At 52.1% G+C, this 14,090-nt stretch overlaps 1 protein-coding gene across 2 annotated transcripts in view; it reads right to left on the reverse strand.

Moving 5' to 3' along the window:
- Positions 1-14,090, reverse strand: part of HCN4 (hyperpolarization activated cyclic nucleotide gated potassium channel 4) — a 128,279-nt gene that overhangs the window by 57,691 nt on the left and 56,498 nt on the right. For both annotated transcript variants that reach the window (XM_015638892.1, XM_015638891.3), the window contains exon 2: positions 2,280-2,703. In XM_015638892.1, the coding sequence (XP_015494378.1) occupies positions 2,280-2,684 (405 nt within the window). In that variant the 5' untranslated portion in view covers positions 2,685-2,703. The remainder of the gene's footprint in view (positions 1-2,279; positions 2,704-14,090) is intronic.

Here is a 14,090-nt window from a genome sequence, read left to right on the forward strand (position 1 = left end):
GCACTCCCCTGTTAACTCTGCACACACACAGTGGTGACTGATCCTTCTGTCCCTGCACCCCTGTTAACTCTGCACTCTCCAGAGGCCCAGTGTGCCCTGCTCACATCTGCTGTCCAGCTGATCTGGTCATAAGCAAAGAGCTAAAGAGACACTGCCAGCTGAGGAGGTACAGAGTGGGACATGGGGAGCACAGAGAGCAGACCTGCAGCACCCCCACTCCCAAGTCCTGCTTTAGCTGTGCACAGCAACCTCTTGCACATCCAGAGTAAGTTTGCTCCAGCACTGCTCTGTCCTGGCACTCCCAGATCAGCACTGATGGGTGCAGGTATGAAAGATGAATATGACCTTTCAGACAGGGATCATCTTTAGGCACTTCAGAGGGAGAGAGAGCTGCCGGTGTGGCTGCAGGGAGCACATCTCCCACGCGAGGATGAAGCAGCACTCCCCTATCTCCCTGCTGCTTTGTGGCAGGCACGGCACCAGAGATGGGGGATCGTGTCTTCCCTCTGTCTCCTTCCCCGGTGTGGAAGGTGGAGAAGCTCCCAGGGTCAAACTCTCTCCAGGAACTGCAGCTGGGGCCGAGCCCTGTTGGACACAGGCGGTGGTGTTTGGTGTCCGGGCTCTGCAGTGCACAGCAGAGTCTGCATTGCAGTCCCAAACTGCAACCTGCATCCCTGCCCTGCCCTGGCAGCACTGCCTCGCCCCGAGGAGCCTGTGCCCCAGAGGGCACCCAGCTGTGCTGCCCCAGGGCCAGCAGCACCAGGGAACAGCATCCCAGGAACTGCATTAGGAGACAGGAGCTAGGAATGGCTGCTCGGTCAAACTACGAGAAGTGAAGGAGGCAAAAACACTGATCTGCTTCCATCTCATCATTTTTGGAACAAATTCAGTACAATCAACAGCAAATATACTTCAGCCCTCTTCAAGCACCTCCTGGAAGGGAAGTCAAGGAGCAGGGAAAAGAAACAAGCAGGGAGCTGGGCACTGCTGTGGGTAAAGAGCCTGAGCCACCGCCTCGCTTTTGCTGAGCCACTCGGATTAGGGGAGAGGGAAACAAAGCAACCACGGGACAGGCCAACACACCTGGAGAGGTTTCAGTGCTCTGCTCACTCTCTGACTCACTGAGTCACCTCAGAAGGACACTTCTGCTTTATTCATCTCCACCTCTCCATGCACTCCTGCCTGCGCCATCAAGCGAACGAGCACAGCGGTGAGTTCTGAGGGCTGGGGCTGCCTTCCCCAGCACCTCTCCCAGTGTCATCCCAGACCTCAACAAGGACCTGCTCTGCTCTAAGTCCTTACAAATGATAACACCACCAGGATGAAGCCTGAGATTTGTGAAGCATGCCCCCGTGCTCCCCCAGTGAGTGTGGGCTGCTTGGAGGAGGGAAGGGCCTCAGCTCTGTCATGAATTGGTGTTGTGACAGCTCGCTGCAATCAAGCCATGACTTGCATGGCTGCTTCCCCTTCACATTCCCAGGAGCACGCTCCGCATTAGATCATGCTCTGCAGCAGGCTCTGCTCCAAAGCTCAACACAAAGCATGGGGACAAAGATGAAATTGCCCTGACCAGCTTTCCTTGTCCTGAAAATAGGCCCTTGTCATGTGGAGAGAGATGTGGGGAGCTTTCTCTCGGCTTTGGAGAGCACGGAGACAGGAGAAAAATAACTGATTTTCAAGCTACTTGTAAGGTTGTGGCTTCACCCATATTATTCCTGACAACTCACCCTGCACCCTAAAATTCTTCCTGGGAGCAGCACAGGGTCCTGGGCTCATGGGGATCTCGCTATTCACCAGACCTTTGCCTGCAGATTGCTCCTCCTTCCTTTTTCCCTTAGCACATTGTCAGAGAATACAGAAAGCAAGAGGCCTCTAGCACATGCCCATGCTTATCTCTTTATTCAAGAGATAAGCACAGAGAAGCAGCAGATGGCAAACAGATGCCACAGGTTTTGCAAATCAGCTGTCTCCAGCCCTTTCCTCGGAGCTGTTCCTGGACCTTTGGGGGCTGTGAGAGGGCAAGCCCTCACTGTCTGGCTGATTGCTCTGTTCACCAGCTACACAATTCCTGCAAGGGGCCCACCTGTACCTGCCCCGCTGCCAGCCCGCGCAGCATCTCCACACATCACGGGGATGCTGATCCCGGAGCCCACAGCCCAACAACCTGCAGAATTCCCTTGGGAACCTGCAACAAAGCACTAGGCCCCCACACGAGGAGCAGGAAGGAGAAGGGGCATTCGAGGAAAGCAGCAGGCAGGCAGAGCCTGGGGTTGTCTCACCTCCTCCCACTGGTGGATGTAGCGGATGAGGCGGGAGAGGCGCAGCAGCCGCAGCAGGCTCAGGATCTTGGTGAAGCGCACGATGCGCAGGGCCCGCGCCGTCTTGTACACCTCGGAGTCGATGCGTGTCTCCACGATCAGGAAGATGTAGTCCACGGGGATGGAGGAGATAAAATCCACCACAAACCAGCTCTTCAGGTATTTCATCTTGATCCTCTGTGGGTCCAGGATGATCTCAGTGTTGTCCTCCACCACGATGCCTGTCCGGAAGTTGAGGACAAGGTCGATGAGGAAGAACGTGTCTGAAACCACGTTGAAGACAATCCACGGGGTGGTGTTTTCATCCTTGAAGAAAGTGATGCCCACAGGGATGATGATCAGGTTCCCCACCATCAGCAGCAGCATGGTCAGATCCCAGTAAAACCTGGACAGCAAGACAGAGACATGTGAGATCAACCCCAGAGCAGGAGGTCGGGGAGCCCGGGTCAGCTGCACTGATGAACTCATCCATCTCTGCTGTCAGTCATCCCCTGGGCTCTGCTGCTCTGCCTGAGCACGCACACTGCACAAGCTGCTAATTGACTAATTAATATCAGAGGAACACTCCTGCTCTGCCTTCTAGGGCTCACAAAGGAGCTGAGCCAGGGCTGGGCATGCCCACTTTCCTGGGAGCTGCCTGGGGATGGACAGAAAAACCTGTGGCTACTCCAGGGCCCGCTGGGTAAGGAGAGAACAAGGATTTTGGGAGGCCAGAGTGTGTGTGTCAATACAGCCATTTGGGGTTAAACCATCAGGCTTTGCTCCTGCTGTCTGATCCTTCAGAAGCAAGCCAGCACTGACCAGCCTTCAGGTCAGGTTCCTGCCGAGCCTGGACTCCAGGAGTTTAGTCCACACTCTACAGGCTCCCATGTTGTACAGAAACAATCAATAAAGCTTGGAGTCACATGCCTGGAAATACCTATTCCATTTCTAAGGAGAGTAACACCAACATTTAACTCCTGTTCCCTGAAGAACAGTCTTCAGGAAGCTTTTCTTCACTCCAGTGGCAGCTCAGTGTTATCCAGTGGATCCTGCCAAAACGCTCAGTTTTGTTTTGAAGGTGCACACAGTCTGAATAGAACCCCTAATTTATTTGTTTGGGATTTTTTAAAAGATTTTCAAGACAGTGTGGTCACAAATCCCCCAGAGTGAGGACTAAAACCCTTCCCCAGTATCAGAGCTTGCTGAGGAGCCTCACTGCTCAGCACACTGGTGCTCCAGTCCCCTCCAAATGTGTCACGTGTAGATGCTGATGTGCTGTGGGCTCACACTGCCAAGGTTCCACCAGCCCCCCACGGTGTACTGTGGGTCAGCTACTCCAATATCATTAAGTTATTAATACAATAATCACCACTTTGTCACAGGAGATGAGCAAACACCTCAACAGCACCAAGAGCATCAGTGTGACCCTGGATTGACACTGATTTGCCAGAGGGAAGTGTTGGGCTGCTGAAGGACATGGAAATGCTGCACATCTAACTCTTTACAGCCAAAATCCCTGAAATGTTTCTGGAGAGCTGGATTTGCTTTAAAGACCCTCAAGCTCTACGTTGGTTAGTGGCTGTTTGGCTGGAACCTGGAGCAGGCTGAGCTGCTGCAGATCAGGATTTCCAAAGCAAGGCAACTATGTGGTTTGTTAAACTCTTGGCAGGGAAACCAAAAGGACAGAATATGCCTTAAAACCCTTCTCTGCCTAGAGCCTCTCTCCCTGCTAAGAACACTTTAAAGCACCTAAAAGCATCTTTAAGATTCCAGCCCTTGCCCACGTACAGACAGGGTCAGCAGCCAGCAGCACCCCACAATCATTCAGCAGAGGCTGATGGGAACTGAATTCAGAATAAGCAAAGTTATTCACTAACGAGCTTTCTAAAAACGACCTCAGCTCTCTCTCCCTGGCTCTCAAGGTGCCGTGAGGGGAGGTGCCAGGAATCCTCCCCTCAGTCTGCAGGTACAGGGATGCTGGCAGCATTCAGCAGTGGGATTTGTCCACCTGGCTCCAAAAGCAAGGCTGTGGCACGCAGCAATATGCATTAATATAAATCTGTGTTGTGAGCTTCCTTAATAAGGGCCTGAGATGATGCTGCAGCTTTCCCAGGCAATTAATCTGGATAATCGCACAATAGCAGGAAGTCTGGAAGCAGTGTGTGCATTATTACTGAAAATAAATAACCTCCCAGCCATCTTTCATTTGCCTTAGGGAATACACAAGGAGATAGGCACAAAGAAAATGAGTTTTCCCAAGTTTCAAATTAATGGCATGAGCCTGGCATGGCCAGGTTTGCAGTGCTGGGAAGGTAAGCACCTTTCTTCTGAGATCTTTGCATTTTGGGGCCTCTTTTTTAGTCTGGGTGGTGATTTCTACACCACTGGAGTAACTGGAGTGGCAGTGGCAGGAAGGCTCCCAGTTCAAGGAAGGTGTTTTGCACACACAAGGCCAGTGAAAAGCTTTCCCCTGACTGCAGCAGCCCCAGCTAGCCTGGCCTCTCCCTGTCCAGTGTGGTCAGCTGTCCTGCATCCTGACTTGCAGCAATTCCTGCGCTTCCAGCCCTGAGCCCCTCTCAACTGCTCCTGAGCTGCCCCTGGAGGAGAAGCAGGGTGTGGGTGTGGGCAGGAGAGGCAAGTGCTGAACCCACTGCCACGTGTCCCTTAGAGCACAGCTCTCCTCAGGGCTGCACTGCTGACTCCAGATTATTGTCATGGCTCTCAGCTCTGACCTTTAAAGCCATCACTTAAAACCACGGAAGGGAAACTTCTGTACCCAGTGATCCCTCTAATAAAGGTGTCACGGAGGAGATGACCTTGGGCTCTAGGAAGGAGGCAGAAAAAGCTGAGGCACACCAAGAATTTGGCCCGCACACCAACTCCAGCACCTGCCTTTCCAGTGCGAGCTGCCTGGCAGTTAAAATTCCCCTGTGAAGATCTGCAGAGCTCCTGCACATTTTCATTTCACCCACATAGGAAGCAGGATCTGCTCAGGGTGGCATCAGTGCATTTAGACTTAATTAGACTCTCCAGGCCCGCAACACCTCAGAGGTCTGATACCATCCAAGTGTCATTTTGCATTTGCTCCGAGGAACATCTTTTCCCTCCCTGTAAATTACTGGCCACAATGACTAACGGTGCATGTGATGTATGTAAGGGCAAGCACCAGCTATTAATAACCCATGTTTTCTGGATTTCTGTTGTTCCTTTCACCCAGGGATTCCACGGAGCTGACAGTGATGAAATTGGCTCCGCTGCACCCAGGAGAGGCAGTTATTATCCCTGCCTTGCACACACAGGAGTCACATAGCAAAGTGAAGAGCCTGGGATTTGTCCACAGAAGGATGAGGCTCAGCAAGAGTTAGGACCTGAATCTCATTTTTGAGTCTAACCAGATCTGAAGCCATTCACATGGTTTGCAAAAGAGCCTAACAGAGATGCATCTCTGGGACATCTCCCTCTGATATCTTGCCTTCTTCTCACTTCTCTTCCTGTTTCCAAAAGCCTACATAAAAAATTAATAAATATGAATGTATTGTTTTATTACAGTTGACTCAGTGCAACTGAACAGCTCAGAGCACAGGGAACAGGCAGCACTATATAAACCAGACGTCTTGTTCAAACACCCTTGGTTTTTATACTCCATCCTACTCTCTGCACACTCCTTGGATCTGAAAATCACATTTTAACATGCACCACTACCTCGGATCTCTTAATTCCCGATGTATTATTTAAAGAGAACGTATCTGAGAATTACTGTGGCACAGACACTTCAGGAATATGTGCTCCTTAAAGCACTGCTGTGTCACTCAGCTGATGTGACAGCCTGCACACTCGGCAGGTATTCATTTGTGGGTTTGGAATGCAGGACCATCTTTCTGCTCTGCCTAGAGCACACTGTGACAGCAGGCCAGGAATATTGCTTTTGGAAGTGATTTCTTACAATTAAATGAAATTTCCTTTCTCAAGACCATTCCGTGGTGCAGTGTGGGCAATTCTAGAGCATGAGCTCAGGAAGTGAGGAATTGGAAAGAAAGCATTGAATCCCAGAGGTGAGAGGCTCAGCAGCATTGCTGGGTCACAGCAGCACTGACACCCTGAGCATTTGTGGCTCCTGAACTTCTGTTCTGGCTTTGCAGCGCTTCCAGAGTCCAGAGAAGATGGACTTGAGCGGCCTCACCTCTAAATTAACAAGGCTTGCTGGGTTTTTCAGCTCTGGGCTGAAGCACAAATAACAAAACACCGGCCTGGCAGTGCCAGGAGCCAGGAGATTCTCCCCAGCAGTGGAACTGAGCTCCCACCCCGCAGCCAGCCCTGCTGACTGCCCAAGAACGGCTCTTTAATGAGAGCAACTTGTTCAAAGCAAGCCCAAAGCCAAACCCAGCTGCTGTCCCAAGGCTCGGTGCTGACTCCAGAAACAGAGTGCCACCTACTGAGTCCCACACGGAATCTCCATCCCCTGCCTGCTGGGGAGGAACTGCTCCTTAACTCCTGAGCTGATGGAAACCTGCGCTTTTCTCCGGAGTGGCGGCTGCCTTTCCTCGTTCTGGACTGCACGCTGCATTGGGTGGCCTGGCAGGAAAAGACATCGTGCTGCAATTCCCAGGAGTGCTGTGGGGCTGGATATAGAAATCTCCTTTTGGAAAGGGCATTAGTGGAGCTCAGGGTGGCTGGAGCCACAGTGGGAGCAAAGTTTACTCCAGAAACATTCAGAGACAGCTGAACACAGACAGAGCAAGAGAAAAACAACAACAACAACAAAAAGATGTTTCCCTGCCTCTGGAAGCATTACTTCTCCCAGATAGGAGCAGGCTGTTTCTACTGGAGAGTTACAGCCTTTGCTCTGCCCCAGAGATAATGGGAGGAACACGGTGATTCACTGCTCCTAAACACACTAAAGGACATTTAACCAGCTCTGAGTCCAGCAATTCCCTTGTGGGAAGAATTCATTTATTTACAGGGAGTTTACTCAAAGACCTGTGCACTTGGAAACCTCTTTGCCATGAACACTCACCAGAAAAAGAGTCAAACGAGTTACAAAAATATTCTGAGTGCTGTGTAATGGAAAAGGACCCGGCTAAAGGAAAAGACAAACACTTTTAATTCCTCCTGACCGATCCATGCAAATACTCTGCCATCCTGACTAAAGCCCCTGGGAGCACTGCTAATGAGCCATGCATTCTGACAGCACAGGAGAGCCTGCTGGGTCCCAGCCTCCTCCAGAATTCCCTGGATGCCTGCATCTCCTGCAGCCCCGCTGGCTCCCGGCTGCTCCTGGACTCGGGGACACCAAATCCAGCTGCGCTGCCAGGAATGGAAAACCAACAGTGGGGACCCAGGTGGCTGGGAAAGGGCTGCATGCACAGCTCCACCCCTGGGGACAGCAGGAGCTTCCCTTGGTCACTGCAGAGCTCAGGTCGGTGGGATGGGATGGGATGGGATGGGATGGGATGGGATGGGATGGGATGGGATGGGATGGGATGGGATGGGATCTCCCTGGAATCCAGTGCCCTGCCAGGAGCACAAGGCTGTCAGAGTGCTGGGTGATGGGGAGAGCTCCCAGCACAAACGAGCTGTGGGTCTGGCAGCACTTTGCATCTGGATTCCTTAAAGCTCTTGTGCTGTCCCTGACAGAATTCCCATTGAATTCCACTGGCAGTTTTACCTGAGGCAAGATATTCTCCAAGGTCTGTGCTTAGCCTTTGACTTAGATTATCTTCAATCTACATAATTGCTCACCTAATCTCCTCTGAGCAGTGCCCAATTCCAAACCATGCTTCAAGTTTAGAACATATGCTCATATTATTACCTTAAAATATAATTACATGGATTTTGCTAAGTGGAAAATTAAGGAAGCTATTTCTTATGTAATACTTGGAGATGGCATTTGCAGTCCAAGCAAGGAAGTATTTTCATTGCTTCTCTATCATTAATATTTAAATCTAACACTACATTATTAAACAATAATCAACACCTTACATTTTTCAAAGTAATGTCCAAACATTAATTAAATCCCAGCAGATATAATTAGGAAGGTATTATCATCCTACATTACAGGTAGACTATGAGATACTAAAGGTTAAAGAAACTTATTAAGAGGTAGAAGTACCACCCTCCAGATGAGGTTGTCTAGACTCAGGAGAGGTTTCCAGCCATCTTATAATCTATAATTTGATCAGCAGCAGCAAAGGGGAAATTTCTTCTCTTTTCTACTGTAAAAATATAAACATACACATTACTTAGAGGTATTTTTATTCCAGCAGTAATAGCTGACAATTTGCAAACGCCAGGTTTGAGGCACTGATGGATTTAAGCAATTATAAGCGGGTACATTGTGAATGGTGCCCTCTCTTTAAGTCACAAAGCACAGGGCACTCTATCAATGTGAGGCAGCTGAGCTGCTCCCTCCCTGCTCTGCACCCTGGCACTCCTGCAGGGATGGAGGCCTGGCTGACACCCAGGGGACCTGCACAGCTGCAGAGGTGGCTCCCTGTGGAAACCCAGCAAGTTTGCCAAGTGCTGCTGCTGCACCTGGGTCAGGACAAGCCCTGGGATAAATCCAGGCTGGGGATGAAGGGATCAAGAGCAGCCCTGGGAAAAAGGGACCTGGAGGTGCTGAGGGGTGAGAGCTGGAAATGGGTGAGAGCCCTGAATCCCCCTGTGAGCCTGTGTGGGCAGCAGGGGAGGGCAGGACTCTGCCCCTCAGGTGAGACCCCACCTGCAGAGCTGCCCCAGCACAGGGAGGAGCTGCAGCTGCTGCAGAGTCCAGAGGAGCCACGGAGCTGCTCCAGGGCTGGAGCCCCTCTGCTCTGGAGCCAGGCTGGGAGAGCTGGGGGTGCTCACCTGGAGAGGAGAAGGCTCCAGGGAGAGCTCAGAGCCCCTGCCAGGGCCTGAAGGGGCTCCAGGAGAGCTGGAGAGGGAATGGGGACAAGGAATGGAGTGACAGGACACAGGGAATGAATTCCTGGCTGTGAGGGAGGTGAGGCCCTGGCACAGGGTGCCCAGAACAGCTGTGGCTGCCCCTGCATGCCTGGCAGTGCCCAGGTTGGACACTGGGGCTTGGAGCACCCTGGGTCAGTGGAAAGTGTTCCTGCTCATGGCAGAAGTGGCACTGGATTGGCTTTAAGGACCCTTCCAACCCAAGCTGTTCTATGGATCCACGTGACAGTGAATTTTGCTGGAGAATTCTGAAGAAGTAAGGACCAGGAAAGCAGAGCTGATGTCGAAGGCAATCCACCAAGCAGTGGGTTTGCCTGCATGAGGGACCAGCTCAATGCTCAGTGCCTTTTTCACCAAGCATTGCCTCAGGAGAGATGGTAACGCCTTCCCCTGGTGCGGGCTCTGCAGGGAGGGAAGACAAGGCACACGTGGGACACTCAGCACTGCCCAGGGGAGCTGCCAGAGGAGCCCCCAGAAGCTGCTGGTGACTGTCCTTCACAGAAACTCCAGTCACCAACACACAGCCACTCCCTGGCCTCCATCTCAGTTTGAAGGAGGCTTTATGAATCAGCCGAGACGGACAGTCCTGACCTCGTGCGACTTTGCTGGAACATCTTCGTTGTGTTTGCTGCCTCAGGAAACCCAGCACTTTGCATTACCTTTGTGCTCAAGCACCAGTCACGAACCACGCCCATGAAATGTTCCAGAGGTGAAAAAACCAGCGCAAGGGATGCTGCCAGCCCTGCTCACAAGTGGGGAGTGAGGACGGGATTGAAGTGTGGTGGCCAGGACAGCAACATTCCAACTGCGAGATGGATCCTGCAAGGGTGAGAGAACTCACATCCTCAGCTCGGTTTCAAGGAGTGAGCAAGCCACACTTGCAGAAAGGCTCCTGGAGGCTGGAGTGCTGCTGCCTGCCTTGAGTCCGTCCCTGGATAATGAGGGTCCATCCAATCTGTGAGGTCCTAATGCTGCAAGGGGCTCCACAGGACCTGGATAAGCATTTCCCAGGGATTTATGTTCTATGTGATGAACACCTGCTCCCAGTCCTGGTTCTGCAGACAAACTGGAGCACCCAGAACCAATATGCTCCTGCACTTCTATTCCCAATCACACTGAACCATACCCATGGCACAAGGCTCAGGAAAATCCCGGTGGATTTGGCCTCACGGAGTCACTGCCCGCTGCCCTCGGCTCCTGCTGCCTTCCTGCCTGCAGATACCAGCCTAACCAATTAAAGCCTATCTTAAATCTATACTTAGAACCCAATCTTCCCAGAAAGGTAAAAATAAACAAGATTTCATTTCTCTCACAGAACCAGAGATAGCCACAAGAGACTCGGTTTGTTCCGGCTCTAAATTTGGAGCATGGAGGCCAATAGAGCACACATCCCATTTCCGACTAAAGCAGCATTATTAATATTTTCTCACTTGCTTGGACACAGCTATTAATATCTCATGGAGAATTCCCCTGCAACGAGCTGCAGAAGCAGTGCAATTTTTATGGTACTACTCCTAGGAAAGCTTATCCCCTCTCTGTCTGAAGGCCCAAAGGAGCAGCATTTACACACTGAACCCAGACAATTTACTGTTGTTCTCACAGCACCACCGAGGTGAGCACAGCCATAAACTGTCCTGCAGCAGGAATTCACTGCAGCAAGGGCTGGAGACAGCATGTCTCCATGAGGATGGAATGGTGCAGATTCACTGGGAGGTTTGCAGGATTCCTTGGGAAGGGAAGCAGGGCAGTGCAGCCCTGTGTCTGGAGGACTCCTGTCCCCAGGGAAAGTCAGACCATTTTGGGATCCCTGCTGAAGGAAGGTTCCCTCCTCACCCACACCATTGCACATGGTTTCACTCCATGGCTGGCTCACCAAACCCCAGCAGAGGGAACCTCCCACCCCACACCCTCCATGGGTAGAGAACTCAGCAGCACATTCTGTTTGCAGCATTGAGCCAAGGCTGCACGGACAGCAGAAAGCTGAGTTAGCCTCTCTTCATGTCCCACCCTTCTGCACTCATAAACATTTGTGGATTCCCCTCTCCCTGCCCACCTGCAGCTGAATCCCAGGGGTCTCCAAGGTGCTGGATGTGTATTGATTGCAGAGTTCCCAGAATACATTATGCATGAGCTGCCATGCTCAGGGCCCGGCAATTCCGCACCGTTTGATCTCCTGAAATCTCCTGCTTGTATGAATATGGAAAAGTTCCTCTTTGTTTGCTGCCCATTGATCCAGACATTGACCCTTCTCCTGTGTGCATTTATCTCTGATGATTTAATAATGAAAAAGACCAATAAAGTGAGGAAGGGAAGGAAGCCCCTTCAAGGGGACCTATTGCCATGGAAACATGCCATATGTTGCTGTTGTAGAGAAGGGATGGATCAATAGGGGCTGCAGCCTCCAAGCCATCAGGAACATGCTGTGGAATGTGAAGGATTAAAGCCGAAAGATTTTAGAACTTAAAGACTTTAAGTTGTGACATGATGAAGTTCAGGCCCTGGCCCACGTCCACCATCGGTGAGTCAAACCCCAGCGCTCGGCAGGTGGGCAGGGAGGAGCTGCACCAGGCAGCTCTGAGCTGTCTCAGAGAGCAGCAGGATTGGGGAAGGGCTTGGTTTCTACACAGGGATAGGAAGGAAAATGATTCTCTGTAGATGTTGTAGATGTATATCATATATGCTATCTATCATATCTGTCATATAATCGCAGAATCAGAGTGGTTTGGGTTGAAGGAACTTTAAAGCCCATCCAGTGCCATCCCCTGCCATGGGCAGGGACACCTTCCACTGTCCCAGAGTCCTTCAAGCTGGCCTTGGACACTGCCAGAGATCCAGGGGCAGCCAGAGCTGCTGTGAGCTCCCTGTGCCAGGGCCTCATCTCCCTCACAGAGAGGAATTCCTTCCCACTATCCCATCCATCCCTGCCCTCTGGCAGTGGGAAGCCATTCCCTGTGTCCCTCCATCCCTTGTCCAAAGTCTCTCTCCATCTCTCTTGCCAGCTCCTTCAGGCCCTGCAAGGCCACACTGAGCTAACCCCAAAGCTTCTCCTCTCCAGGTGAACAATCCCAGCTCTGCGAGCCTTTCCTCCCAGCAGAGCTGCTCCATCCCTCTGCTCATCCTGGAGCCTCCTCTGGGCTGGCCCCAGCAGCTCCAGGCGCTCCCTGTGCTGGGCCTGGGGCAGCTCTGCAGGTGGGGTTTCACCTGAGCACAGGGCCAGAGTTCCCCCCTGCCCTGCTGCCCACAATGGGGCTCAGCCCAGGACAGGGGGCTCTGGGGATGTCTGTTAGCTCAGAGCTGCTCCAAGTGTGGCACAGGACACACGACACCGACACCAGAGACCTTCCACACTCATCTCCTTGGGAAGTCACAGGGATGACAGGCTGGCTTCTAAAGTATTTTGTGTTGACGTGTGTGTCTTGGTATAATATGGGTTTGTGTGAGCTGTGGATGTCACTCTCATCACTAGGAAGCCAAATTTACTAAAATTAAACACCAAAATAAGGCAGAGAAATGACATGAGTCACACAACTAGGTAGGAATCACAGTTTGGGGAGTGGGGGGTGTGGAGGGCATGGACACTGCAGTGCTTGCTGCGAGCTGTTGGTTTGCCTTGCACTGACATATTTATGCCCTCATGCTCTGCAGCTGTCCCCAAGGCAGTCACAAACCCTGCCAAAGTCATCTGCCAGCTGAGAACAAGACTTGCCACCACCCAAGATGCTAAAAACATTCCTCCTGGGCATTGCTGTATCCCAGCTCCTGAGCGTTGGGACTCACAGCTCCAGGGCCCCCAAAGGAAAGTCTCCTAATGGCTTCACACTGCCAGAGGGCAGGGATGGATGGGATATTGGGAAGGAATTCCTCCCTGTGAGGGAGGTGAGGCCCTGGCAGGGCTGCCCAGAGCAGCTGTGGCTGCCCCTGGATCTCTGGCAGTGTCCAAGGCCAGGCTGGACAGAGCCTGGAGCAGGCTGGGATGGTGGAAGGTGGCCCCCAAACCATCCTGGGATTCTGTGATCATTCCAACATCCAGGCTCTCCTCAAGACTCCAGAGCCCAGGTGTAGGATATCTGCCATGACCTCTGAACCATCCCCACAGGTAAGTGACCCAGGTAACATCTCTGTGTGTGCCCAGCTCAGCACTGGGCCACTCCCACCAGCCACCCCACAAGGAAAGCCCAAAAAGCACTCGGAGCACTCCCTGTGCCTGAGGATGGATCCATCCATTTACTCCACCTCTGCTCCCAGGCACACACACTCTCTCAGTCTCTCTCCAGCTTCCACAGTTCCTATGATTTATGTCTGGGACAGGCAACAGCATCTGCCAGACCTCAGCAGCGTGCACACATTGCTGCTGCGTGAGCCCTGGGTACGCCAGATGGGGCAGGGAGAACGGTCAGACCTCTTTCCTGGGCCATGGCAGCATGGGAATGCTCAAAGCTGCCACAAAGAGGTGACAGAAAGCAAGCTGGGGTATTCCAGTGGTCTCCTGGAATGATCATATTCAAAGCTGCCTCTCTCTAAAGGCTCCTAACTTCCTAAAGCACATGTTCAGCGAGGATAGGGAAAGCCAGAGTGACAAGGTGTTGGCTGCATGTGGCTGTCACCCCGGCTAGGACAGCTCACCCTGAGGGCTACACAAGAACTCCTGGAGGAGAGGGGTCACTCCCAGTCAAACCCCTTCTTTCCCGAGTGTGGCTTTGGGGTTAAACACACTGGCCAGCAGGGATGGACAGATTCTGAGTGTGGATTTTCTGCACCCAGTGAATGTGGCTCAAGCCTTGGAGGCAGTGCCAAAGGAGCAATGTTTAAGGAGCGTGGATTGGGATGGATGGATGGATGGATGGATGGATG

This window comes from Parus major, chromosome 10 (genome assembly GCF_001522545.3).
Source record: "Parus major isolate Abel chromosome 10, Parus_major1.1, whole genome shotgun sequence".
NCBI classification, from domain to species: domain Eukaryota; kingdom Metazoa; phylum Chordata; class Aves; order Passeriformes; family Paridae; genus Parus; species Parus major.